Source organism: Accipiter gentilis, chromosome 17, assembly GCF_929443795.1.
Source record: "Accipiter gentilis chromosome 17, bAccGen1.1, whole genome shotgun sequence".
Taxonomy (NCBI): domain Eukaryota; kingdom Metazoa; phylum Chordata; class Aves; order Accipitriformes; family Accipitridae; genus Astur; species Astur gentilis.
In genome coordinates this window covers 30,408,794-30,436,758 of record NC_064896.1, presented here as the reverse complement: position 1 = coordinate 30,436,758, position 27,965 = coordinate 30,408,794, and the positions used below count along the sequence as shown (strand labels likewise).

General features: G+C 58.4%; 1 protein-coding gene across 3 annotated transcripts in view; it reads left to right on the top strand.

Moving 5' to 3' along the window:
- B4GALNT4 (beta-1,4-N-acetyl-galactosaminyltransferase 4) overlaps positions 1-27,965 on the top strand; it is a 35,137-nt gene that overhangs the window by 1,985 nt on the left and 5,187 nt on the right. For 2 of the 3 annotated variants that reach the window (XM_049820839.1, XM_049820837.1), the window contains exons 2-14: positions 337-461; positions 17,197-17,312; positions 20,016-20,126; positions 20,756-20,851; positions 21,174-21,264; positions 21,618-21,718; positions 22,442-22,509; positions 22,959-23,037; positions 24,838-24,904; positions 26,433-26,576; positions 26,851-26,960; positions 27,298-27,398; positions 27,780-27,862. In XM_049820839.1, coding sequence (XP_049676796.1) covers positions 17,310-17,312; positions 20,016-20,126; positions 20,756-20,851; positions 21,174-21,264; positions 21,618-21,718; positions 22,442-22,509; positions 22,959-23,037; positions 24,838-24,904; positions 26,433-26,576; positions 26,851-26,960; positions 27,298-27,398; positions 27,780-27,862 — 1,054 coding nt within the window. In that variant the 5' untranslated portion in view covers positions 337-461; positions 17,197-17,309. Of the gene's footprint in view, positions 1-336; positions 462-1,793; positions 2,123-17,196; positions 17,313-20,015; positions 20,127-20,755; positions 20,852-21,173; positions 21,265-21,617; positions 21,719-22,441; positions 22,510-22,958; positions 23,038-24,837; positions 24,905-26,432; positions 26,577-26,850; positions 26,961-27,297; positions 27,399-27,779; positions 27,863-27,965 lie in introns of those variants that run through there. The other variant, XM_049820836.1, reaches the window with a different exon arrangement.

Genomic DNA, 27,965 nt, shown 5'->3' with positions numbered 1-27,965 from the left:
GTCTTCCACATCAGTTGGGAGCGCCTTGTGCAGAGATCCCCTTCATCCCGGCCTCCTCCTCCTCCTGGCTGGGGCAGCCCTGCCAGCCCCTGGCCACCCCAGCCTGCTGCAGGGCTCAGTGCCGGTTCGCTTCCTAACAAGGACCGAGCTCCCCACTGCTGCTTTCCTTGCCTGTTTGTCTAAATTGGGCTTAATTACCGCCTAATTAACCTTCCACATCCTTAAGGGAGGGGAGCGCAGGGAAACGAAACCCAGAGCACTGGTGCCCTCTAGTTTTCTCAGCTGTGAATGTACTTTTTTCTCTAATAACTGATTTCTTGTGTGTTTTTGTCCCAGCTCCGAGCCGCAGCAAGGAGGAGCTGCTGCCTCAACTTGTGGAGCGGGAAAGGAGACAAAAAAAAGCGCCCCGATGTTTTCGCCACTGCGCTGCAGCGGGAAAAACCAGCCTGTGCATCGGTGAAGTGAGTTGTGGCCGGTCTCAGCCTGGCTGAGCCTCTGCAGCCCCGAGGAGCAGCCCTGGCAAGCGGCTCCTTCAAGGCGGTGCGGCCTGTAACCCTCTGTCAGCGAGGCCTTGGTTGCTGTCGGTGTAATTTTCGTCTTACTGTTAATTACTGTTAGGCTTTGCACGGGGTGAGCTACAGCCCTCCTTCTTCCAGACGGTCCTGCTGGCAGAAGTGGCCTCGGCCCCGGGGGTCACTGCACCCAGCGAGGGGGATCTCGGGGATCCCAGCCCCCGTGGGATCCCTGCACCCAGCGAGAGGGATTCCTGCATCCAGTGAGGGGGATCCCAGCCCCCGTGGGATCCCTGCACCCATTGAGGGGGATCCTGGGGATCCCAGCCCTCGTGGGATCCTGTGCACCCAGCAAGGGGGATCCCTGCACCCAGTGAGGGGGATCCCAGGGGTCCCAGCTCTCATGGGATCCCTGCACCCAGCAAGGGGGATCCTGGGGATCTCAGCCCCTGCGGGATCCCGTGCACCCAGCAAAAGGGATCCCTGCGCCCAGTGAGGGGCATCCCGGTGATCCCAGCCCCCGTGGGATCCCTGCACCCAGCGAGGGGGATGCCTGCACCCAGCGAGGAGGATCCCGGTGATCCCAGCCCCCGTGCGATCCCTGCACGCAGCAAGCGGGGATCGGGGGGACCCCACCACTCGCCCCTATGGGATCCCTGCACCCAGGGAGGGGGGATCCCCGGGATCCCTGCATCCGAGCCCGCGGGATCCCTGCACCCGGCGAGGGGGGACCGGGGAGATCCTCGCACCAGTGAGGGGGATCCCGCTCCCCCCCGCGGACGGGATCGGGCCCCGCAGCCCCTGCCGCGGCCGCGCGGGAACGTACCATCCCCGCCGGGGGGGGGAGGGGTCGGGGGGCGGCCCCGCCGAGGCCCGCGTCACCGGTCCCGCCGGCCCCGCCGGGCCCAGCGGCGCGGAGAACCCTTCCTCTCCCGCCCCGCCGCCGCCGCGCAGGGACGGGGACGAGACCGGGGACACGGTCACCGGTCGTGCGTGTGCGTGTCCGTGTCCCGCCGCGCTCCCCATGGCCTCTCCCGCGGCGCCTCGCGGGGATGCCGGCCCGTTGGCGTGGAGACGCGCGGCGCCTCCGCGGGCTCCTCCCTCGCGGGCCACCCATTGGCGGCGGTCCCGCGCTGGGCGTCTCGCGATTGGCCGGCGGTGCCGTCGCTCGGGCCGAGGGGGCGTGGCGGCAGCACCGCCCCGCAGTTACCCCCTCCCCCCCCCCCCCCCCCCCCCCCCGCCTTCATCCCGCCGCGGCCCCGCTCATTCATTCCCCCACCCGCGGGTGCCGGCGCGACGGGGCGGCGGCGATGCACCGGGCGGCCGGGGGTCACCGCGCCGAGCCGCGCCGCCGCCCCGCTGCCCTCGCAGCCGGCCCGTAACGAGCGGGCTCGGGCGGGCGGGGGGCCCGATGGGCCGGGGCTAGGCCGGCGGCGGCGGGGGCGATGCGGGCGGCAGGATGCCGCGGCTCCCGGTGAAGAAGCTCCGGAAGCAGCTGAAGCTGCTGCTGCTGCTGGTGCTGCTCACCTTCGCCGTCTGGTTCACCTACCTCCACATCAGCCTGGTGCGCCAGGGCCGCGCCCTGCGCCTCCCCTTCGCCTACGGCAGAGGTAACTGGAGGGGGAGGGGGGGGCAGGCGGGCGACATCCCTCCCCAACCGGGGACAGCACCGGGGGTCCCCCCCACGACCCCCATCACCCCTCGGTGCGAGGCCTCGGGGGGGTTTGGCGTCCCCCCGTAAAGGGTGGTGGGTGCCCCCCGCCACGCCGGGCTTCTAGAGCATCCGCCCCGCTCCGGCCGGCCCCGCTCCCACCCAGTACCCGCAGAGTGGGACCCCCCCCCCCCCCATGCCCTCAACGGCGGCTTTCCATCCCGCACCGCCCAGGTGGGTTTGGGGAGAGCGGGACCCTGCCACGGGCACCTCGGCACCGCGCCCCGGCGTCGCACCGTCAGGGAGCGGGGGACCGGAGGAGACCCAGGAGGGACCCCAAACCGGTCGGGGGGGTTTCATTCCCCACCCCCCTCCCGCCCCCCCCCAGCCTCGAGCGGCTCCGTCCTCATTTTTCCGCCCGTCGCTTTGGCTGCGATGACAAAGAAGGCCATTTATAGCCACTCGCTGCTGCCTGGAAGGGGCAAACCCAAACCCTCCCATCCTTTCCCAACACTTTCTCAGCCTGTCCTTCTTTATCGGGGGAAAAAAAAATAAAAATCCTTCCTCCTCCAACCTCGGCTCACACCCGGGGAGGCAATCCGGGATGCTCAAGCAGGGCTAATCTGGAGGGACAGGTGCTAGCACTCACCCTACGCTTCGGCTTTGTTGTTAATTGCTCCCAGCTTTACCCTTGCAGACCTCGTTGGGCTGCTTGGGTGGCATAAAACTGCACAAAATATTTGCCGGGTGAAACTTGAGCTGTAACATTTCTGGTCAGACTGAACTTGCCTAGCGGTTTTTGTCCTAAAAAAAAATAAGAAACAAATGAGCGTTACTGCTTATTTAGGCAAGAAATTACTTTCCTGAGTGGGTCAGAGCAGTTCTGGAGACCGGTGAAGCCTCTCAGCTGGCAAACCCAAAGTTTCCGACCATAGCAGCAGCATGATCCTGCAAATTTTTGGGCCTTATGATAAAATCGGGATAATGCTAATACGAGAAGCAGGAAATGAGGCTGCTTGTGCATCGCCTCAAAGGAGGGGTTACGGGGAGGCTGCACCGCTTGTTTTCTTTTCTCTGCTGCAGGGTCGTGCTTAATGGAAAAGCCACAAGTTACAGAAGTCTAACCGCAAGCGGCTGCCCTGTGTCTCTGCAATTATCCTGGTGTTAAGAAGGGCCGAGTCCTTCCTCTTTCGGGGCCGGCAGGGGGGTAGATGGTGTGGGATTGCCGGCCCTGCAGATGGCTGGCTGTGAAAACTGCGGATCGGGGTCCCTCTGGGTGTCAGGATGCAGTGGTGCGAGGGCGAGATGAGGTTTTCCTCCATGGCTTCATCCAGGGAGGGTGAACAGAGCAATGCCTGTGTGCTGCTGCCTTCCCTGAATGTGTTTTCGGGTGCTGAACCCGGTGGGTGCCTATTCCTGCTCTCCCTTACCTCCTCCCTATGTGCCCTGCATCCCAGCCTGCCCCTCAGGGTGCTCTGAGGGGGGGCTGTAGGGTTTGCTGTAGCAGTGAGGAGATGCACAGCCCTGCTCCGGCTCGCAGTGAGGAAACCCTGCAGCGCGGCTGGATGGCTGTGAGCCGGGGGGGTGATTGGCACATGGCTTTGGGGGAGAAGAGGGTCCGCGGGAGGTGGGGAAAGAGATGGGGATGGCGTGGGGGGATTGTGACTTGGGAGGTGCCAGGCAAGGACAGTGCTCCGGAGTGTTTTCCACTGGTCTGGCGATGGGGTTTGGATTCGCCCCATGCCATGGGGAGCACGGGCATCTTCTTTGGCTAGGGTGCAGCGAGGTGGGTGCTTCCCCCCTGGGCTGGATCCTGCCCCCTCCATTGTCTGGCACCAGACTCCAGGGAGATGCTGCTCCTTGCACTGGGATTTTCCCATTGGTGCCTAAAGCCTGGCTGAACATGTGGCAAAGCTGGAGTTTAGGTCCCGCTGAGCCTTTTTGGAAGCGTGGTGATGGAGAGAGGTTGGGTGGAGGCTGGGGAAGGGATTCGGTCACACATAGATGGACCCTAGACCTGCTGCTGCGACCCAGCAGAGTGCCATAGTGGGAGAGCCAGGGAGCTGTTTTAGTTGGAAAAAATATTGAATGGAGTAAAAAAAAAAAAAAGAGGAATAAAAAACATATCTGAGAAAAAAAAATTCAAGAAAAAGCTTGGTTCAAGTGTTTGAGGGGAGAGGGAAGGGTTTGGGGCTGAGTCGTGGAGAGAGCTGAAAGGCAGAGCTGTGCTGGGGGAGGGCTCTGGGGCAGCCCCCCTCTACCCGGTGATGTTTTCCCCTGTCACCTCGCTTGGGTTGAAGCTCCTTTGAGCCGTGCTGGGGGGAGAAGCTTGCTTCTTATGGCCACGGGGGTCCTGTCACGGTGGGGATGGGGTTTGCTCTTCTCTATGTCCCAGCTTTTGCAGGAGACATCCCCCAAGCCGGTGGCAGAGCACTGTCATTGGTGTGCACTGTGTTCCCGATGGAAAGCAGCCAGTACCTGATATTCCCAGGGGCTTAGCGGGTGTCCCTGGGCTGGGGTGAGCAAGTGGGAGGGGGGGTCACCGTGCCCTCCTGGCTCACGTGTGTCCTTTCTCCTACCTGATCAGTGGGGCCATGGGATCTCCAGGGAGCTCTGGTGTGTCCTGGTCCCAGATCCCTTAGGGATGAGGGGGACACCTGTCCCTGGATGGGGAGAGGTAGCTGTGGAGGATGCAGGGCTCTTCAGCATCACTGCAAGGGTCTGTGCACCAAAAGGTGTCTGAGATTCAGAGATGACTTTTTTTCCACCCCCCCACCCCCCACTGTGAGCCAGAACCTGTCTGGGTGCTGCCCGGCTTGTGTCAGCTGGCAGAGGATGTATGGAAAAAAAGGGTTTATTACTCATTAAATGAAGTATCACCTGGCAGAGGTACTTTCTGGAGGCTGAAGGTGCAGGGCACAAGGCTTTCGGCAGCTTGGAAGGGTGTAAGGTGGGGAGGACCAGGCCAAGTGGTGGCAGTGGGGTCTGCACATGTTGGGGAGCACAGCAAAGGCGTGGGGGGATTATTTGGGGGGTACCCGTGTCCCCTTGGCCCAGCTGGTGATCACAGATGGAGCTGGAGCATCCGGAGACTTGGCTGGGAACTGTGCTGGTGCTATGTCCCTGGTAAAATACCCCCCCTTTTCTTATCTTCTACAAGTAGATAATTACCCTTCTCTGCGTAATTGAACACACAGATTCCTCATCTGAAATAATGAGGCCATTACGGTGTTCTCCCGGCTGGAAACTGCTCGGAGGCAATGGGGTGGAAATGCTGGCGTGCCAGGTGGAAAGGAAAAAAAAGAAGAAAGAAAAGGAAGAAGGGAAAAAAAATGTCAGTAAAAATCTAAAATGGCTCTTAGCAGGGGCGTGGGGCTGGTCCTGCTCCCCTGGCAGCCATCTCGCTGGGGCAGCGATTTGGCACATGGGGCTATTGCCCGTGCTGAACAAGCGGTGGTGCTGGGAACCAGGTTTTGGGAGAGTTTTGCAACTGGGGGAGCGCAGGATGCGTGCTGGAGGATGCTAAAGCCAACTCGCTGCTAAAGCAGGGCCGTCGGGAGGAAAACCCAGCCGGGCGTCTTGGTACTGGCAGGACGTGGCACTGCCTGGGTCTGGCTGCGTGCGTCCTCGTGAACTTTGTCTGGAAGAAGGGCTGCTGATGTGTGGGAGCAGGAGACGCCCCTCTGCCATGGTCCAGAGGGCTCCCCAAAATACTGTGAGCCAGAGGCAGTGATGGGTTGGATGCTCTTTGTTTGGCTTAGCCTGTCACTGCCTGCAGAGCCTTGTCCTTGCCTGTCCCTCCCCGGGGAACCTGTCCTTTGGGGTCTTGCACGCAGGGAGAGCGGGAGGGAGAAGGTTTGGGATGACGTGCAGCAGCATTTCCCCTGAACTGCAGGGGATAACGCATCTCTTTTGGACAGAGCAGTTACGATCGGCACTTTGATTTTAATTGGGATGCTGAAACGCTGCGAACCGCTGTGGGTTTCATTCCTTTTGTCAGGGATGCCGGGAGCAGATAGGGAAGAGAATGAGAAAGAGCCCTTTGAAGACGAAGGGCAGCAGTGTCTGCAAGGAGGCTGGGTGCTGCTTTTTTTTCTCTTGGCATCACCCTGCTGTCCTATCCCTGCTAGAAGAGGCTACTTTCCTTGGACGGATACCCCCTTGGTGCGGGGCACCGGTGCTGGGGAAGGCTGGTCCCATCCCTGCTGCTGACGAGTGAGGTTTGGAGCAGGGGAACGGGCTGGTTTTGGTGTCATTGGGACTGTTTCTCCAGCCAGGAAGCCCCGCAGCCCTTGTCTTCCTCTCCGGGCTGTGGCCTGGTTTGCCCTGGGCTCCTTGCCCTGCTCCTCTCAGGTGCCCTGCTCCTCTGAATCAGCTCTTTGTCACCGCGCCGGACCTGCCAAGAGTGAGCCGGATGGAAAAGGAGGCGGATGGACGGACAGACAAGCGAGCCCTGTCCTTTGGCGGGGGGGCGCCTGTGGGCATCTCGGGGCTTTTTGGCAGGTGATGGGGGAGAAGTATGGGAAAAATATGGTACTTTGGGTTAGTCAAAGGCAAAAATTTGGCTATTCAAAGGCAAAAATTTGGCTATTCAAAGACACAACTGGCTTTGAACCACCCTGCAGCAGCACCTCTCCCCAGCCTGGCTGTGACCTGGTCCCCTTGGCATCTGGGGGGGTCCCTAGAAAAGCCCCTTGAAGCCAGGGGAGCTGGGGAATTGCAGGGCTTGATAGTGGAGTGAAAACAAATGGGTTACACTGGGGTAATTTATCCTTAACTCTGCCCTCCTGCTGCTGGTTGCTGCAGCTCCCCTTGCTGCCTGTTTGGGGGGGCTGAGGGCTGGCTGTGATGCATCTCAGCGGTGGGACGGGGCAGGGTGCCTGGGCCTGATCCTGTCTCTGCTCCGGCCATCTGTCCCCAGGGTCGTGGCGGGCTGGAGTGACCGTGTGGGGACTCTGAGCTGTGCTTGGCCGCGGAGAGCTTGGTGCCAGAGCCGGTCCTCTTGCCTGCGGTTGTGACCAGTAAGGCAGGGTGTGGGGGGAGCCTGGATCTGACCCCGTACCCAGGGAAAAGGGCTTGGCCCTGGGTCCTGCTTCCTCTGCCTGAAATATTCATGTACAGGATGGGTGAGGGTGGGAGCAGATCCCTGGGGATTCACCCTGCGAGCCCCAGGATTTCCAGCACTGAGCGTGCGATGGCAGGAGCAGGGATGCGGCTTTATTTCTAGGGATGCTTTTGCCCTTTGCTTTGTCCTCCTGGGAGCTGCACGGTCCCTCCCCAGGGAAAGGATGTCGTGGGTGCGTTTGTCTCTCCGGTCTCTGTGGAAACCCCAGACCCCGGGCAGAGGGGATGGTTTCGGCATGTGTGTGTCTGTGTGTGGATGGGTCAGCGGGTCCCGCTGGACCTCGGTGATGGTGGAAGGAGAAGAGAGCAAAGCGCTCCGTCCCTTCACTGCTCCTCAGCCATGGAGGCTCTTCCAAGACCTGGCAGCTTAAGTCCTTTTAAAAACATGAAGAGAGACATAAACCAACCTGATTATAAATGTTATTCTCTGTCCCCTTTAATGTGGGCATTTGCTGTCAATTAATTTCCTGTGCTGTTTCCCTCCTCTCGGGGTTTCTTTTGAAGTCTGCTTTAACTGCAGAGCTGTTGATGCTCTGCAGCGAGCTGGGGTCACCAGTCGCCTCCTCTGTGTCTGGGAAAAGGCGGATCCACATGGAAGGGGCCTCTGGAAAGCCTGGCTGGCCAAGCGGTGGGGCGGCAGGTCCCTCTGCTCCATGGCATTTCTCCTCCACCCTCGCTGTGCTGCGACCGAGTGGAGCAGCTTTCAGAGCATCCCGGAGAGGGCATCGGAGGACCCATAGCTCTGCTCATCCAGCACCGCATCCTGGGGGATTTGGCGCGGGGGGGGACTTTTGCTCGCTGCCCGCATCCACCGGGCTCGGAGGGATGCGGGGAGGCGAGCGCAGCCCCGGCTGGACGCCAGCTGTGCGGCCGCGGTCACAGCCTTCTCTGTGCCGCTGGCTTTGGCATCAAAGAGACGATTGAGGGAGCGTGGCGGAGGGGGGGAGAGGAGCAGGTGGGTCCTGACGTGCCGGGACTGGCCGTGGCGGCACGAGCCCTGTCCCGCAGCTGGCTGGCTCGATGCCTCCGAGCCCGTGACGGCGCCGGGCACGGCACCGCTCCGGCAGCGGGCGCTTGGGCGGCCGTGGCTGTGCCGCAGAGTTACCAGAAAGGGTGTTTTGGTGGGTGACACGCTTCTTGGCTGCTGTCGTCGCATTTGGCTTCCCCTGGCCTGGAGGTGACGGCTGCGAGGGCCAGGGGAGGGATATTGGCTTTTTATTAGGAAGACGCTCTGCTCCGAAGGTGTAGCCGTTAGACACCTGGAGACACTCAGGGAGGGTGAAACACTTTCCACACCCCACGGTACGGGCTTTTCCCAAGCACCAGGAGCTTTTTGCGTTGGTGTTTGGAGAGCTTTATGCTTCCCAGCACCGCCATGTGTCTGCCCTCCATCCCTTCCCCGCTCTGTGCCGTGGCCAGGCCTCTCCCTCTCCGGAGCTGCTCTTCGGGAGGGGATGAGCAGCCGCCCCGAGGTATCGTATCGGTGGCTGGTTGCCTTGGCAATGGCAGGACCGAGGGATGTCGGCTGGGCGAGGAGTCGGGAGGGAGCCAGCTGCTGACCGGCGGGGACCGCACGACTGTGATGCACAGGAGGATTTCGGGGGGGAGGCGAAGCAGGAGAGGATGGTCTCTGCAAAGGGGTAGAGCTCAGCCGAATTTGCTGCCAAATTAAAGATAAGGGAAAAGTTAAAAGCACCTGGCGCTGGTGGAGATAAACCAGATGCTGGCTGAAACAGGTTGGAAAGCTGCCAGGTGAAATGGTGAACCCCACGGGCTGTCTCCAGGGCAGCGTGGAGGTTGGAGACTGAAATATTTTTAGGGTGAAATGAATTCTGCCCAATTCCTGGCATATCGTGGGCTAAAAGTGACCACCTCTGGAGGCTGTGTCCCGGGAAGCGAAATCTTTGTGCTGAGGGCCGTGAGTGAGCATCATCCCTGTTCAGATGGGCAGGGTGGAGGGATGGGTGCATGGTCTGGCTGGAGCTGCCCTGGCTCACTTTGGAACTGGTGGAAAATGAAACGGTGCTGGAGCAGATGGGGACTGGAGGCCAACAGATGCACAGTCAGGTGTGGGCTGGGGGAAGATGGGGGAGATCTGGGTGCTGTCGATGCACAGGAGGGATTTGGGACCCTGAGTTGAGTGTGGAAGTGTCAGGGCTGCCACTCCTGGTGGGTGTTTGTCAGCTTGAGTGGTCTCATGGCAGCTCCATCGCCAGCCCTGAGCAATTCAGTATCGATTTCCATTGCTCCAGCTGAGAGGGATGTCACAGAGTGGGTAAACAGCATGAAACGAATGGGTTTGGGGGAGGCAGGAAAAAAATCCCCTTGCTCCTCTAGTTCCCTCAGCGAGGCATCTGTTCCTTGAGGTGGTGACCCAGGGACCAACCCAAAACCCTTTTCTCAGCCGGCAGCAGGTAAAATTGGTGTCTAAGCAGGGCAAGAGTGACCGAAGGAGGCAGGGAAGGGCTGTCCAGGGGACTGATCCTGCACCCCTGCTTGCATCCCCATGATGGTCACAAGCCCCATTCGCCTCAGCCCCATCAATGTCATCTGCTGTCACTTGGCTGTCACCCAGCTCGTGTGAGCACCCACCGCCTGGGTTTCCCCCCGGGTGCCGTGGAGCAAACGCATTACTGCGGGCAGCGCAGCGGGCAGCACAGTATTTTTTTCCCAGTGGGCAGCGCTGCGTTTTTGTGGTGGTGGAAGGGGATTTGCAATATTGACTCCTTGCTGGCTAATTATAATTGCTTAACAGCTCGTTAGGAGGATCAGTGGAGGGATGCTTGTGCTTCTTTTCTCTGGCGGCTGACTTGGAGGCTGTGTCTGCGCTGGAGAGCACCGGGCTGTTGGTAATTAAACCAGTGGGTTTAATAAAAACGCCGACACTGCCACCTTTGCTGCAGCTGTGTCTGGGTTTATATGTCACCTCGCTTCACATTGCTGCTCCTTTCACTCCATCTCCAAGCTCTGTCATGGCAGGGTGCCCCTGTTCAGCCCTTGGGGGTCAAGCCCTGAGGGATGGACTCGGTTTTCTGCCCCATGGCAGTATCCTGGAAGGATGTGCTGGTGCATGGAGTGGTCCTACATGGCCAGAGAGATGCCACTGTTCGCATTGCAGGGGAAAACAGGAGCGTTAGCAGTGCTCAGAGGTCTGAGGATGGGCACCAGAGCCCTGGGAAGGGCACTTCTCCTTTCTGCTGGCTCCTGCAGAGGTGGGCACCTCCTGGGCATCGCTCTGCTGCTGGTCTTGACATGGTTTGGGACTAATTTGTTACTGGCCACCGAGCTCGTGTCCCCTGTGAAGTCGGGGAGAGATCAGCCTGAATTCCCCAGGGGTGTAAACCCAGTTTAACCCCGTTGCTTTTGCAGCTGTGCATCTGGTGTCTCTTCTTGCTGGTAAGGACTTGTGGGGCAGAGCCCCACTTCCTTATCCTGGCAAGGTGTTGGAGTTGGGCTGTCTCCTCCTTTTCTATTCTCTGAACCCACGGCAGATGCTTGGGATGGTTCTTCCTGAGCTGCTCGCCCGCTTGCTGCATCCCTGGCTCATCTTCTGGCTTGAGTTGCTGCCTTCATCCCTCTTTTGCTGGCATCCTCCCAACACAGGTACCGCTTCTTGCTGGGGGCTTGGCATTCCCCTTTGGCACAATAATAGCTTCATGTGCAGCCATGAGTGAGGCCTCTCCCCTATCTTTCCACCACCATGCTTTTCCCAAGAGCAGGACTGGCTTCCCCCCACCCCAACTTTCTATGTGGGCTCATTGGTTTGGTAAGGTTTGAGTTCTCTTTTTCCATGGGGAAAGAGGGGATGGATGCGATGGTCTGGATGGGCAAGGGTTTCTTTACAGAAGCCTTGCAGTGTTTCACAGCTGTGCAGATGGACTCAGTAGCTGGGCTGGATGCTGCTGTCCCTCTCCAGTCCCTCTGCATTGGGAGAGCTCAAAAGCATCCTGCAGAACTTCGGACATCAGGAGCAGCCAGGACATGTGCAGATCTCCCTTGGGTGGTGGACCTCAAAAGATGTCAGCTCAGACGTGGGGTACTCAGCATGCCCGAAACCTGGTCCTTAGCATCCTGACCTTCATGGTGTTGTCCTGGTATTTCCAGCACGTTCCTGAGCAGCGCTTCCTTGTGGCAGGGAGATGCAGGACATGCATCCCATCCCAGCCCCTCCCTGGTCTTTCCTCTTGTATTTGTATCCTCTGAGGAAGGCGAGGGAGCGTCATGTGCCTGTGAAGGTCCCTCGGCAGTCTCCTGCGTTGGTCCCAAGGTCTCCTGCAGCAGCTGGCAGTGGGAATTAAGGGAAATAACGGAGGGCCTCATGTTTTCCAGCCTCCAAAGGCTTTGCCTGATTTTACATCATTGGAGCTGGCTGCTCTGGCAGGCTCCTTCCCCAAGCCAAAAAGGGGGAGCAGGCCCGCGTTGCTGGGAAGTGCAACATGGGATGAAGTTATCCCTTGGGGTGGGCAGCCTGGCACCAGTGCTCATCCCGCATCTCACCCCCGTCACCCATCCCTCGGCTTTGGGATGTGCTGGGGAGCAGCATTGGGATGCTGAGGAGAGCAGCAAATCCCAGGTTTGTGTTTCTGTGAGTAGTAAGACCCACCTCCAGCTCTGGTTTAGACCACAGGGCTTGGCATCGGTGGGGATGTCCGCGCTCTGGCTCTGGTTGAGTTTCTCCTTGCCTTTCCCCATCTTCTGTGCATGGATGGTGGTGCTGCTTCTCAGCTCATCTTTTTACCGGGAGGTAGGGATCCAGGTTAAGATGCAGCTCTGAACACACCTAGATGGTTTTGGCAACCCGTTGCAGCCCAGTCCACTGGCATTTCAGGGATGGATGGTGGCGAGGCTGCCTGCAGCTGGGCTGGAGGCAGCTCTGGCTTGCTTCGGCATCTCCCATCCAGCGTGGATTTTGCTGCAGGAATGGGAAGACAGGAAAGCAGATGGTCACCCCAGGGGGGATTTCTTGGAGCACCGAGCTAAATCCATCCATCTCCTTTTCCATTGCTCTGGTTACGGTTTGCTTGTCGGGGTAGCTGGTAGGGAACTGTAGGCTCCTGCGGCACTGAGGCTTCCTCGCAGGCACGGGAATCTTCTCCTGTGGCCAGGCTGCCCTTGCCAGCCATGATGTCCCCTGGGGCATGGTGCCATGCCCCACTGAGGGGAGGCTGGCCAAGTTTTCAGATCCTCGCAGGCAACATGGGACATGGGAAACCAAACCATGGCTCCTGGGAGGCCCCACAGGGCACTTCCAAATTGCAGCTTAAATGCCCTTTTTTTTTTTTTTTTTTTTTTTTTTTTTCCCCCACAAGGTTTTGGGGGTTTGAGCTCAGACACAATTTTTTGCTTGAATGTCATCATTTTTCCAGTCCACTCTGGTCCCAGCCAGCTCACCTGCATCTTTTTCTGGGCTTTGCAGGGGCTGGGAGCTTTGCAGGCAGCTGGGCTTGGGCAGGGAGGTGCAGGGCAGGCAGGGGATGGGCAGCCCTGCAGAGGGCTGTATTTCAGTGGGACATGGCTCCTGGCAATGGATGAATTGCTCCTCATGTCTGCTCTGGAGCATCAGCTTGGTGGGAAAGGGGTTGGGACCGTGCCCTGAATCCCACCCAGCTGATGTGCTTGGGAACTTGGGGCTGGGGTGTGTCATTTCTCCTCTCACTGGCTGAGCCCAAGTGCTTGGTGCCCTTCAGGCTCTGTTTTGGGGGGAAAAAAGAGAGAAGAAGGGTCCCAAGGCTCTGCAGCTGCCACTGGTGCTGCTGCAGGAGACCTCTCCCAAAGGAAGAAGTCTCACCCCTGAAGCCCCAAGGGCTCAGCATTGCTCACCAGGGCACACAGCCTGGACCAAAGCAGGGTCAGACTCTGACTGCGCACCCATGTGGGATGGGAGGATGCTCTGAGGTCCTGGGTGGTGCTGCCTCGTCCTCCAGGGCCATGCCCACTGCCGAGCTGATGCTCTTCATCCCCAAAGAGTCCTCGGAGTCTGCTGCTCAGGGGTTTTCATCCTCGTGTGGGCATCTCCGGGACGGGGAGCAGAGCCCTGGCAGTAGCTGGAGCTGGGTAGAGCATGCCAAGGCATTGCCCGACCACTGTCCCATCCCGGCACTTTCTCTCCGGTGGCTCCATCCGTTCCATACATGCCTGCCTGATGACCAGGACCAGCCTGTCCAACCTGATGTCTCCCCGTGGGACCCTTCCCGTTGAGCAGCCAGAGCTCATCAGGGCTGAGCATCCAGCTGGAGGGCAAGAGCTGGGGATTTTGTGAATCCCAGCCCTGATCCTTTTGCGGATGCTCCTATGAGCTTTCCCCTACCTGTGCCGAGGCAGCTTGGCTCGCTGGGCCATGTCTGGGTTTATCCCTGGGTGACTAGTTTGGGTACGTGCTGGGTGAGAGCAGAGCAAGCTCGCAGCAAGTGACTGTGGAGGGGAGACTCGTTAGAAGCAATTAGGAGATGCAGGAGGAAGCATAAGTGAGGGGGCATCTCTAACCACGTTGGAGGGTTTGGCAAGGGTCCAGAAAGCTGCAAGAGAAATCCCGGCTCCGAAACCCAACCGAAGAAAGGGGCTGTGTTCGGAGTGAGCGAGCTGCGTGCTGTCAGCCGAGCAGGAGGAGAGGAGAAGGGAGGTGGGGAGGCAGGAGCTGGCTGCGTGAAAGGGCCTCTGTGCTTCCCGGCGGAGGGGGGAGGCGGCAGCAGGGGGTTTATACGGCTGTGATAACGGGGAAACTCTTATCTCCCAGAGAGGCGTCACCCTGGTCTCTGTGCCGTGCGATGGGGTTGGTACTTGGTCCCTCGCACCCACGGTCTCATCCTGAGGACCGCTTCTGGCCCTGGCTCGTTGTCTGGAGGCTGCTGTGACTTGGAGATGGTTCATGCGATGGCATGTGTATCTCCTGACCCCTCCTTGTGCTGCTCTGAAAGCGTTAGCGTTGCTCCCGCGCTTGTTGGGGGAAGAGCTCTTAATGCATCCCTGCCGAGCATCCCCCGGGGTAATGCCGTCCCTGAGTGAGCAGGTCCCTTGCTCATCCTCCAGACCTTCCCCCATCCTCTCACCCCCTGCTACCTGCCTTTATGCGGCTCTTTCTGGTCCTTGAAAAAGAGGCAGGTTAGCAGAATTAATCAGAGCGGCGGTGCTGGCTTTGCATCCCGGAGGGATGCAGGGAGAGCAGCCAGGCTGGGCACGGCAAACGAGCAGTCCCGGAGGGCGCTGGGAGGATGCGTAGGAGGAAACCAAGCTGGGGAAAACCAATGCCCTCCTTCCTCCCGGTGCTGTTTTCTCCCTCCTCTTCTTGTACCCCCTGACCCGCTCCTCTGTTGCAGGGGCGAGGTTCAGACCAAAGGGGCTTGATTTTTTGAGGGGGGAGCAAAGTGATGCTTGTTGGTACAAGGTGCTGGCTTTTCCTTCCCCTTATCAAGGGCAACATTTATTTCCCATTCCCACACAGGCTGATTAGCATTTGGGTGTTTGGCTAAGGCTGCCCTTGACTTTCCTATCCAATATTTAAATTGCAGGGGAATAAACATCAGCACAGAAGCCTGGAAGCCTTTTTCTGGGGCTTTGCTGGCACTTTCACTCCTCCGGGGATGCAAGCACTAGCCTCCCTGCCAAGAAGAGAGAGGGTTTTACTGAAGGCACGCAGGTTTTGAGCCTCGGTGTTACTTAAACCCCACCAGAGCAGCGGTGGCGTTTAATTTAGATGCAAACTGAGGTAGGGAGCACAAGGCCTATCCTGCTCCTTTGTGGTGGCTGAGAGGAGTTGCTTGAGTTTGAGAGGGTCCCTGATGGGGCTGGAGCTGGGTGGAGGGCGAGCAGGGGCTTATGGCTTTGGCTCTTGAGAGCCTGTAAGGATGGAGCCTGTGCAGCGTTGCTGGGGGGAACGCGTTTCTTTTTTCCCCCACTTTGCTCCAATTTATATCAAATAATCTCTCTCTGATTTACCCAATGACTTGTAGCAGGGGTCCAAACTGGCGTGCTGTACCCAGAGGTGAGCGAAAAGGGCTGAGCGAAGTGGGGGTGACCATGTCCAGCCATCCCCTGCGGATGCAGCCTGGAATGCTGCTGGCTCGGGTTTGCTCACCAGGACCCGGGGCTTGGCAGCAGAGGCCCATATGCGTTTAGTCCGTCCCAGGGACACGACTTGCAGTGTGGCACTCCCAGCCTGCATCGCAAACGGATGCCCAGTTGGCAAATCCCGTGAGACAGGTTCATCTCCTCCAAGGCCAGGAAAGGTACCCTGCATGGGTACCATGGAGCTGACTGCTGCATCCCATCCCTTGGCAGGTCCCTGGGGATGCACCGAGATCTTCCTTGTGTCCAGTGGGGGGGAAATAACGCTGTCCCCGGCACTCTGTGCCAGAGTAGCAGCATCTGCAGCCTCAGCACAGCGAGGATTGGCTTTATTTCCACTGCCTATGCTGGCAGGAGCATCCCTAGGAGTGATGGGGGGTCTTGAGAGCAGAGAAGATGAAAGGAGGGTGCTGGATCTGGTCCCGCTCCTCCCTGCAATGCTCCCCATTACCCTCCTTGGGCCACGGGAGGAACAGTGCAGGGATGAAGATGGGCGAGGGGAGGAGGGTGGCTGGAGGGAGGCAGGGAGCTGCCAGGAGAGAGTCGGAGCTGCCAGGGGCTGAAGAATGGCTGAGAGCAGAAGAAGGGGCTTTAGAGCTTAATTTCCTGTCCCCGCGGTGGAGATGGGATTTGTGCTGCCATCTCCAAGGAGACGCCAGCTGCGCGGCTGCTGGAATACTAATGGCATGGGAGGCATGCAGTGGGGGGCTCCAGGGGCACCCCAAGCCCCTCCTTGGCCAGGCTGTGGGGTCTGAAGCCACCCCAGCAGCTCCCAGCACAGGGAGGCTGTTTCACTTGGGAGGGGTAGGACCCCCCCAGGACTTGCTGCTGGGGGGAAAGAGGGTGCGGAGGAACTGGAGAGCCTCTTGCCATACTCTTTGAAGGGTGTCGGTGACCCCCTTGCTGCAATGCCCACGGCTGGGGGACAGGGCTGCGGGGCTGCTCGCAACGTCTGGGGCTCCCCCTTATTGTGATATGGGGGTGGCTGTTTTTTGGGGGGGACCCATGGGTGTTCTTAGACACCTTCCTGTCCGAGCATCACCTTGAGCTTCCCTTGATGTCAGTTTGAAATGCAGAGCCAAGCCGTGCACCTGCACCAGAAGCAATGGTTGAACTGTCGTGTCCCCCCCCCCCCCCCCCCCCAATAACTAATACATTTTCCAAGACTGCCATTATTTGGGGGGAAGTCAGTTATTTTAATGCTGGGAAGTGAGAGTGGTTTAAAAGAAACCCTCCCTTCGCAGCCCAAGGCAGATGGGTGTGAGCTGCAGAGGGGAGTCTGTAGGTTGAGGATAATTAATGCAGCACACGGTAACAAAGTCATCTGCAGCAGGGCTGTTAGTGAGGTCTTTACGATGGTGCATTTAGTGTGCTGTTGGGGAGTGGGAAGATGGGTTTGGGGAGCATATGTCTGGGGGGTGCTCGGAGCCAGTGTGCTCTGGGCAGAGCTGTGGGATGCACCAGGAGAGCCGGGGACCAGAGGGACAGGGGAGCAGGGATGTGTCCCTGAGGAAGGATGGGGAGTGAGATCCCACAGGAGCTTATCCCGGCTGTCTCTTATGTAAAGGGCCATGAGCTGGGCTGCGGGGGGTGTAATTAAACCTGATGCTGATGAGCTGCTGCAAGCTGCTTAGTACAAATGTAATGAGGGGAATCGCAGCCAGAGCCCCCCACCGTTGTCCCGTGCCATCATCCCCCGTGTCCCTCCCCACTGGGAGCAGCAGCGATGGCAGCACGTGCCCTCCCCCTGCCAGGGCAAGGGGTTGTCCCCAAAAGAGGAGCCATGTTGGGATGGGGAGGACGTGGGAGATGGCTGTTGTCTCACTCCTTCTTCTGCTCCCTTCACAGATGGCGAGAGGCTGGGGGAGGTGACTGATCCCGGCAGGCGGCCGGTGGCAGCCCAGGAGTCGGCACGGCGGAGGAAAGCCGAGGACTCCAGCGAGAGCCATGAGGAGGAGCTGATGGTAAGCGGAGAGCCGCAGTGCGGTCGGGTGTGAAGGGACCCATGGAGGTTGCTCATCCGAGTCCCCTATCCAACACATGGCCAGCTAGAGCAGCGTGCCCCAAGCCTTGTCCATCCCAGTAGATCAAAGGATGGAGAGGGCACAACCTCTCTGGTTCTGCTCAACAGCCCTCGTCGTGAATTAAAAAAAACCCTAATACCCCATTGAAACTTCTAGTGTTGCACCTTGTGCCTCTTGCCCTGTCACTGTGCTTCTCTGAGGAGGGTCCAGCATCATCTTCTCTGCACCCTGCTGTTGCATAGCTGTTGATGGCAATAAAGTCCTGCTTTGCTGGGCAAAGCCACCTTCTCCTGTGTCCTCTGCTCCGTCTTGCTAACCTCCACTTGTCTGTCTTGGACTGGAGAACCCCAAACTGGACCCAGTGTACCCCAGGTGGGGTCTCCACGCAGAATCCAGAGAAAGGATCTCTCCTTGCTAACAGCCCAGGAGGCACTTGGCATTGTAGCCATGAGGACACCCTGCTGTCCTCTGTTCAACCTGTTGTCACCAAGAGGCTTTGGAGCAGGGCAGGCAGGTGGGATGGCAGCAGAGGGAAACCACATAGTGTCCCCTGCCCCGTCCCAACAGCAGGTCACTGCCAAACTACTGCAGGTCCCTGTGACAGCGAGTCACCATCGGGGTGGGCATTGCTTGGGCTGTTCCCAAGCCACGGTACTTTGAGCACAGGTGAGTGTTTTGTGTCTGGAGGCAGAGGAAAGCATTGAGTCCCTGCACCCAGACCCCCTCAGTGCCCATCTCTTTATGCCTTGCCCTGCCCAGAGTCTTCTGCAGCTGCTGGACATCTACAGCATCACTGGCTCTGCAATTAAAAGGCCGGTTTGTCCCCACCTTCAGCAAATAACCCACCCCCTGTTTCCAGCTGCAGAGAGCTGGGCTGTGAATAGTCCCCTCTGTTGGGGCAGGCGGGGGAGAAGTTCACTCCAGTTTGAAAGCAAACAGCTTGGCTCGAAAGGACTCTGCAAACTGGAGCAAAAAAATGCTGCTTCAAAAAAGGAGATGGAAAACTTTCCTCCTGGTGAGCTCCCAACCATGGATCTTGCTGTTGACACAGCTGGCTCTTTATCTTTGGGGCAGGGCAGGGATGCTGGTGGCTTGTTCTCTTTACCCGTCTCGCCCATGGGATGGAGACCCATCCCAGTCCCTCTCCATAGAGGGACAGAGAGTTTTTTCCAGGTGCTGGGTGTAGAGAGCCATGTGCCAGTAAGGAGAGCTGGCTTCAGGCTAGGCAGCAATTAGGCAGCGAGAAATACGGATGGGGAAGAGGCTGATTGCGCCTGGCTGGCAGGCAGGGGATGGGCGAGAAAGGACGACCCCTGCTCTGATCTTTCCCAGCTCCTCATAAATAAGGGGCAGATGGGCAAAGGAGGAAGATGATGTGCCCGGAGAAAACACAGACTGGTGCTGGGTGAGGACGGAGGGGGACAGCAGGAATTGCATCGTAGCTTCCCTGGGAGGAGGGTGAATCCTTCCAACAAGCACGGCACAATTACGCCACCTCCCTAATAACATCTTCCAAGGGCACCGCTCCCCTCCTCCGGGACGCTAATGAGTTCATTCAGGCAAAGTTTGCTAATTATTCCTTTGGCACTGTGCATCCTAACGGGCTGCACTTTGTCGATGCTGTGGTTCTTCTCGCCTGGGCTCAGAGCCGGGCTCTGCTTTCAAAGAGGTGTTGGCTCTGCTTTTCGTGGGGTGGCATGGTCCTTCCCTCCCTGGCCAAGGCCACAGGGGGCAATGATGGTGAATCCTCCTGAGACGGGTGGCAGGGACATCTACATCCCCCTCAGTCCCATCCCCGGAGAGGACTGATGCTGCATGTGGGCATCACCAGTGTGACAGTGGGCTGTGACACCAGCCAGCTCCCTGCGTGACAGGCACAACTTCCCATCACCCCAAGCAAGGGGCACAGCGGCAGGTCGGCGGTCGCTTTGGAGAGGGTTGGTGGCTCTTCCTTCCACACATGCTAGCTGGTCCCTCATCCCTCCTCCACCCACGCTTCCCGGGATGTGATGGCAGAGGGCAATGCCCACGGGGGTGGCACAGGCTCACTCCGGCTCTGCCTGCAGCTGCCAACGTGGTGGAAGAGGAGGATGCTCTGCATGGGCTCCAGAAGTTCCTGGCTCTTCCTTGCCACCCCAGCAAGCCGGGGGCGGGTGAATGCTTACCTAATCCCTCTAAATTACGAGACACAAGTGATCGGATTAACCTAATCCCCTTTAAAGGAAGAGGGGAAGCAGAGAAACGTCCTGCTTCCTCCGCCCATGAGCAGACATAGAGATTGCTTCTGCTCTTTTGGAGATGGAGCCCAAAATACTCCATTGCCAGTAGCCCATCAGACTGGCCAAACATTTTGGATGAACAGAAAACTCACTGTTTTGGAGAAGTTTCTTTCAGCAGAGGAAGGGAAATGAGTTTAGTTGGAACATTTTGAAACTCTGCTCCCCCAGACACCTTGCCAATATTTTTCTGCCTTCTCCTGCCCCTGCTTTCCTTTGCTGTTAGCCTTGAAAGCTTTCGCCTTGGTTTAGCAATGCTTGACATCCAAAATGAAATGTTTAGATCTAGGGAGACCTCATGCAAATGCAGCCGGGCTGGCCCTGATCCTCCCCCATCTCTCATATCTCCCTCCTTCTTCCTTGGCAGAACGATGGGCAGGATTTGGATGGCTGGTTTTCCAGAGGCCAACGGTCCAACCGAGCCACAACGCACCCCAAACTCAACCTGACCAAGCAGGCTTTGCCCTGGAATGAGCAGGTAGGTGGGCAGGGAGCAGCAAAAGGGGTGATGGTGGAGAATGAGGTCCACACTGACCCTTGTTGGGAACACCGCAGCCCATGTTCCCCCAGCATGCCAGGCTCCAAAGCCATCTCCAGCCATCCTCCTCCCTGCTCTCCATCACCCATCCTGGGGGCTCTGCCTGGTCCTGGGGTTAACGTGGTGCCTGTGAGGATGAGCTCCCCGGGTGTGTGCTGTGGGCGTGTGTCAGCCCCCTCATTGGTCTGTGTGGGTGTGCAAGGGGACATCTTACCGCATGTCTTCTCTGGATGGGTCCACACTGTGCCCATCTCCTGGTGCTGGCTGTGTGCCGGTGGGATGGATGCTGGGGGTGGGTGAAGGGTCCAAGTGCGCTTGGGACCCAAAGGAGTAGCAGCAGGAGGGTTATCTCTTGGGGGTTGGTGTTGTGACCCAGGGGCTGGCACAGGGATGGGAACTCAGCCCTTCCTCAGTGTCACTGCAGAAGAGCTGAGGCTGGGCAGGTGACATCCCTAGGGCGTGATATCCCTAGGGCTTGACATCCACATTTCAGCCTGCCCTAACACTGTCCTTGGAGAGGGGGGATTTGAGAAGGACAACCCCGCTCATCTCCCTCTCTTGTCCTGCAGTACAAAGGGAAGGCAAACTTGCACGTCTTTGAAGACTGGTGTGGAGGGGCCGTGAGGCACCTGAGGAAGAACCTCCATTTTCCACTCTTTCCCCATGTGAGTCCCAGGGATGATGGTGGTGGGTTGGAGTGAGGGTCCGCTCGTCCTTCTCCTCAAGCTGCTGGATCTCCACTGGGTGTGGGCTTGGTCCTCCAGACCTTTGCTAGCAGGCTTTTTGGTTTGCTTTGGGGCAGGTAATTCTCAACAGAGCAGGGATGGAAGAAGAGGTGGGTGGTGATGGGACATCCACATTCCCTCTGGTGCCAGGGGCACAGGACCCTGGGATAACAAGGAGGAGGTGGGCTGGGTGATGTTGGTGCAAGGCATGAGCCTGGGCATGAACTGTTCATGCTTTCATGTCTCTGTCTCTCCTCCACAGACCCGCACCACAGTGAAGAAGCTGGCTGTGTCGCCCAAGTGGAAGAACTATGGGCTGAGGATTTTTGGCTACATCCACCCCTTCAAGGATGGTGAGTGATGGAGCTTGGCCTCTTCTCCCCCTGCAGCAATGTGGAGAAGCTGCCACCTTCCCCCTTCTTGGGCCACACGAGGACAGAAAAGCTCTTAAAGACAGTCTCCGAATCTCTGGCTCCCAGGAAGGAGGGTCTTTCTGGAGCAAAGACTCTATTCCCTGGTTGCTTCAATTGGAGGCAAGGCCCACGACCCATCCAGGACAGAGCCATGACGTGGGGTCTGGGGTGGCCCCATCACCTCTGTCCATCCATCCCTGTTTCCCCATCTCACACTGAGGCACCGGGACTGAGCCCGTGCCACCGGAGCTGCTGTATCCCTCTGTGGTGACCTTCTCCTTTGCTCTCTGCAGGGGATTTCCAGTTTTCTGTGGCTTCAGATGACAATTCGGAGTTCTGGCTCAGCTCCGACGAGAGTCCATCCAACTCCCGGCTGGCTGCATTTGTGGGCAAGGTAGGCACCATCGTCCTTGACCCTCTGCCTTTCTTTGCACCAGGGATGCTGGAGCTCCTACTGAGAGCATCTCCTCCCTTGGGGTGCCTGGCTCCTTGCTCCCAGCACACTGATAACCATTCTGAGTGCCTTCTGGGGATCCGTAGTGTTCAATTAACGATGTTGCAAACCCATGGGCGCTCTTTAGCCACCACATATTCTCCCTTCTACAGGTCCCTCTGCTGAAGCATCTCTTAAAGCGAGGGTGCAGGGTCCATGTGTGACTTTGCCAGAAGCAGCTCTCCTGCTTCTTTGCCCCCTTGGGAGATGCCAGGCTATTTCAGCCTGGTCCCATCTCTGCCCCTGGGTCCCATCCTAGTTGTAGCTACCAAAGACCAGCTTATGTTCCAGAGTAGGAGATTTAATATTTGCTCCTGGATTTTCTTGGCATTAACTCTAACCGGAAACCCCATGGTCCGTCATCACACCCATGCCTTTTTGGGATCTTGGTGGTGTTAGCTGGTGACAAGTTCCTGTGGCAGGAGTGCCAGCAGCTGGGGACAAGCGGCCCCTGGGATAGAGCCTCTGGGATATCCTCCTGCCTGAAGAGCCTTTCTGCAGCATGGCATAGTGCCTGATGGAGGTGGAGGAGAGATTCTCGCAGCCTGGTGGGGTTTGGGCCTTTTGCCCGCTTGGCCTGTAGTGTCCCTGGTGCTCTCACATACTCCTTCTTCCTTCCTCCAGCTGGGCACTGAGTGGACAGCACCGGGAGAGTTCACCAAATTCAGCTCACAAGTCTCCAAGCCTCTGCGGTAAGTGTGTGCTTGCTCCCGCTGCCCATCCCAGGTGGATGGAGTCGGGGAGATGGAGCCGCTGGCTCCATGCTGACTCAGTTCCTCCTCCCTGGGAGGAGACCCCAGCCATGGTCTCTTCCCAAAAGGCACGTGGGGGCTGGGCTGGGCAGGACTGCAACCAACCATGCCTCCAGGTCCACGGCTTGAAGGTGTTGAGGGCTGCAGCCACCTCTGCAGATGATCGGGATCCCCCCCGATCTCATGCAGCTTCTCAGCAGTGGGATGGGGGAGCAGATACCCACATCATGCTGCCTGTCTCCGTGCCCCAGGAAAGTTTAGCCACACGTGAGCAAGACAGAAAGGGTTTCCCGAGATGGCTGCTCTAGCAGGGGAGCTCCCATTGCCCTGGCAGCGGTAGCAGTTGGCTCAGCAATGACTTCTAACTGGCTTCTTCCCCTCTTGCGCAGCCTCATGTCCTCCAGACGCTACTACTTCGAGCTGCTCCACAAACAAGATGACCGAGGTTCAGACCACGTGGAAGTTGGCGTGAGTAAATGCCCCCACCCGGTGCTCCTTTCAAGGCTTGTCCTGTCAAGAGCTGGCGCCAGGGCTTTTCCTGATGTGCGTTAAAACTCTTTCTCCTGGAGCAAAGCCACGATTTCCCCTCTCCCATGGCTGCCAGTGGCTCAGCCCACAGAGGGGACAAGTCAGCGTTGCTCCGATGGAGCTGGGGCTCATGTCCCTGTGCCCCTGGGCTATTGCTGTGCAGGGCAGCTGGCACAGGCTGCTTTTCTCTGTGCTCATCCGATCCTTTTGTGCCATGGCCTTTTGGGACCTAAAGACCCTGCTGTCCCTCCCTTGTGCTCCTGCCTTGCCGATGTGCTCCCACGATGGATGCTAACAGAGCAGACCCTCCTCCGCTCCAGGCTCCAGCGGTGGTGGGACATCCAGCTCCACATGGCCAGTCCCTTCCTTTCTCCTTGGCCTTCTGCAGAAGGGGCTGGCAGAGGGGGAAAGGTCCCCTGCGGGCTTCTCTGAGGACCCCGTTGCCACAGGCAAGGAGAGCCCAGACTGTGTAAGATCAGAGCAGGCAGGTCCCAGGACACCATCTGCAAGTGGCAGACCACCTTGGTGGCTTGCATCCCAGGGTCAGTGGTGGGAGAAATGGCCGGGGTGATGGAGTGGGTCCCTTGTTTCTTTTCACCCTTAGAGATACCGTGAGTTTCAAATCTGAACTTGTCTGCCTTGGCTGCACAACCCTGGCAAAGCCTGGAGCGTGTGTGTCAGGAGCTGCGGCTGTCTTTGGGAGGGGAAGATGTTGGCTCGTTAGCAAAGGTTTCCTTTCTCCCAAGCAGTCATTAATCACTGGAGTCAAACTTGTGCCAGCACAGCATCAGGGAGGCTGACAACACCCCTTCCTCGCTGGCGCTCTCCTCCCCATCGCTCAACCTCACCCTCCCAGGGCTCCATCTCCATCCATCCTGATAAGATCTGCATTTCTGCTGTGAAAAACAAATAGATGGGGGAGACATTTTTTTGCTGGAGGGAGGGAAGCCTTTCAGATGTTCAGAAAGAAACAACAACAACAAAAAAGCAGGACCCTAATGCGTCTCTCCCTGCGGGCATTTGAGGGCTTGTCCTGACAAAGGCTCAAGACATGCTTTTAAAATGCATGTAGTTAGATCAGCGCAGGCAGCTATGAAGACCCTCTTAAGTCAATGCAAACTTGTCTGCTGTTAATGTGCGTTCAGCAGCACCGGAGTGAGGCATGGGAAGGAGGGGAGGGGGGTGTAGGGCTCGGTGTGTGTTGGCTTTGGCTCAGGGCCTGGATGGGTGCCGTGGCCTCCCTGCTCTGTTCCCTGAGGTTGAAGGGGGGTGTGCGGAGAAGCTGCCCTGTGCCCCAGCATCGTCCCTCCCCTGCGAGGCAGGACATGTGGCTGTGCTGCCTCCCATGATGTTATTGATGCTGCTGCTGATGCGGGGCTGGATCTGGCCTGCCTGTCCCAAAAGGACAACGGGTGGTCGTGTGGCAGTCCTGAGTGGAAAGCAGCGTGAGCCCGTGTCCCACCTCCGGGAGCCTTCCCTTCTCTGACCACACAAGGGAAGCCTACTAATCCCAAGTCACCTGGGATAAAGGCAGGAGATGGGTCTGGGTCTGTGCTGGGGCAGGATCAGTCCTCTCCCTTGTTTCCCTCCTGCAGGGTTGGGGCTGGGACCAGTGCAGGCAAGTTTGTGGGAGCTGAGGACAGGGGAGGACCCATCCTAGGGTGCCTGGGGTTGGGCAGCTGCATCCTGAACCCCTGCCACCCTCTCGCTCATTCTCCATCTCCTTTCATTTTTTCCTAGTGGCGAGTTTTCCTGCCCAGCTTGAAGTTCGAAGTGATCGACTCCTCCTACATCTCCTTGTACACAGGTAAGGGCCACACATGTCCGCCTGCAGCCATGGCAAGCAAACTCTCGAGGGGGCTGTATGTGTTGGTGCAGCCGCGGAGAGATGGCACCAGAGCCTGGGAAGGACACCAGATCCTGGGGGAAGACTCCAGCCTCTCAGCCCCCCTCCCCAAGCTTCTGCTGGGTGTAAGGAAGGAGGCAAGGGGCTGCGGCAGGTAGTGGTGATGCTGGGAGTGTGCTGCAACCCTCCTAAAAACAGGTTGGAGAGGTGACACACCACAGAAACACAGCTCTCCTGGTGCTCCAGCCTCGTCCCTGCTAATGAGACCGTGGAGGGCTGGCTCCTTGGCCTGGCCCTGAGTTATGAGGAGCTGTCGTGTAACCAGGGATGGATGGTGCAAGGTTTAATTAAATCTATAGATCTTCTGCTTCCTGCCCCTTCCCTGGCAGCAAGAAAGGACTTGATAGATGGGTCCTGCCCCAGTGCTCAATACGCTGGAGGACTGGTCATCAAACATGCCCTGGAAGGTGTCGATAAGGCAGGAGGGGACAGGCAACAGGCAGGGATTAGTGGGGGGAGGAGGGATGGAGGGGTATTGCTGGTATTGATGCAGGTGCCCGTGAGACGGATGGCGTGCAGATAAATTCCCCCTCCCCAACTGCTGTCCTTCAGTGCTCCCTCGGACCCCAGCAGCATCCCACGGCAAAGCCACATCAGTCGCGGGGAGCCTGTCCCCGTGGCGTGGGGGACACCAGCAGCGTGGAGAGCGTCCTCCTTCCTTCCCTTTCTCCAGGCTTTTCCAGGGATTGCAGCCCAACCTCAGCCAGCTGCACAGAGGTGTTTTGGGGAGCCTTTCCCTGCTGCAAGCAGAAGAATTTGGGGCTCAGGAAGGGGGTTCCTGCTTGCTTCAGGACCCACCTGTTTCCCTGCAGCTCTGCAGCAGGGAGAGCTGCCTGGAAAGGGAGCACCCTCGGGTGCTCGGGGCAGGCAGCTCTGAGCATGGCCAAGGTGACTGGAGCAAGGTGACCTCCCTTGGGGAGGTCTGGGGGCTGGTTGATAGCCAAGGACAACATGCCACCCTCATCCCTGAATAGGAGGCAAAACCAGCTCATCTTACATTTACCTGCACCTCTACGGGGAAGAACATTCACGGTTTAATTCCTGTGTCCTTGGGAATTAAAAGCCCAGAGCGTTCCCACCCCTTGTCTTTGAGCGTGGTGAGCGATGCCGTAATGGGAGCTGGGCTGCCTGGCTGAGATCAGCTGTACCCTTGTCCTCTCGGTGCTCATTAGTTGATGGCAATAATCATTAGGCTGATTAGTCACGGGGTCTGTGAGCACGGGAGAGGGCTGGAGGAGCTGGGTTTGCCCTCGTGCAAACACATCAGCTCCCCTTGTGCCCCTGGGAGCAGGAGGAATCCACAATTCTCTGAGCTCTCTTGGTGGGAGGGATGGAGAGGTTGGGAAGTGCCACCTCGGAGGATGCTCCTGGGACAGTGCTCCGTATGGGAATGCCCTTGGGGTTTAGCTCCTGTCCTCGCCCTCTTCAGATGAATCGTCCCTGAAGATGAATCACGTGGAGCACATCCCGCAGACTTTGGCCAGCCACAGCGGGAGCTACCTCTGGGAGGCACAGCAGGATGAGCACGGGGCTGACATGCTGAAGTCTGACCCTAGGGACACCTTCTTCCTCAGTAAGCGGCTGGGAGCAGACCCTTGCAAATCTCCATGGGATTTTGTAGGAGGAAAAAGGCAGGACCTGGCTGCCAGGGGCACCCAGAGCATCCCTCCTACCTTCTTGCCTGTCTCCTGGGTGGAGGGCATCTCTGCTGGGGTCTGTAGGGGGGCAAATTGGGGTGGTTTGGACTACTGACTATAAGGTGGTTTGGGCTACTGACTATAAGGTGGGTTGGGCTACGAGGGTGGCAGAGCACGGCTTGAGGCTGAGCTGCGGCTGCTTCTCCTCAGCCCCTGCGATCGAGGCCTCCCGAGTGGAGAACGTGCTGGTGCCCTGTGCCTACAGCCCCACCTACGTGGTGAAGGACTTCCCCATCGCCCGCTATCAGGGCCTGCAATTTGTAAGTGCCTCCCTGTGACAGGGATGGGGTCACGCTCCCATGGGAGACATGGCGAAGCAGGGTGCTTTGCCCTCACCCCAGGGCAGGGATTTTTCCACCTGGTTACAATCCAGGAGAAAATGTCTCTTGCTGGAGGATCAGGCTGAGCTTCCCCATCTTGACCTGAGAGGGTTTGGGTTAAAAGCCCCATGGTGTGTTTGAGATGCTGGAGGTCACCTTGGTGCTGAGGGGCTGTGCTACTGGCCTTGGGTCTCTGGCTCCTAGTCCTGCTGGCCCCCACTTCCTCGGAGTGAGCCCACTCTGCACCGGGGTGATGGTGGCGTGGTCATCTCCCTAGGTCTACCTCTCATTCGTGTACCCCAACGACTTCACACGCCTCACTCACATGGAGACGGAGAACAAGTGCTTCTACAGGGAGTCCCCCCTCTACCTGGAGAAGTAAGTGTTGGTGGGCTGGTATTTGGGGGTGGTACGTGGAAGGAGAGGAAGGGGCTGATGTCAACAGGGTGCTCAAAGAGCTGGAGAAATGGCGCTGAGATGATGCATCCTCAGCCAGGTGTCCCCAAGCTCCATCCTCCATGGAAGGGCCACCTCCAGGCTGGGTCTCTTCCCATCTCTCGGGCATGTAGCAGCTTGAGACCTGGCAGTGCTCCTGGATTTTGGGAATCCCACCTCCCTTCGGAGTCTGGCTGTGCCCAGGCACCTGTGCCGCAGCTGGGGACGTGCCTCCCTGCGTAGGCTTGTGTGTGTGCGAGCCCGTCCCTTCGCGCGTACACCCCTCCCTTACCTCCGGGACCTCATCTTTCTTCTGTCTCCCAGGTTTGGTTTTTATAAGTACATGAAGATGGATGAAGAGGAGGAGGATCCACGCCAGCGAGCGTTTCTCTTCCTCAACCCAGACAGTGAGTCACTGCTCCCTGCTGGCAGCTTTTTGGGCATCTCTCATCAGCTTGGCATGGAGCTGAGCACTGGCATCCTTGCCCACCAGGCCATCCACTCGGAGAT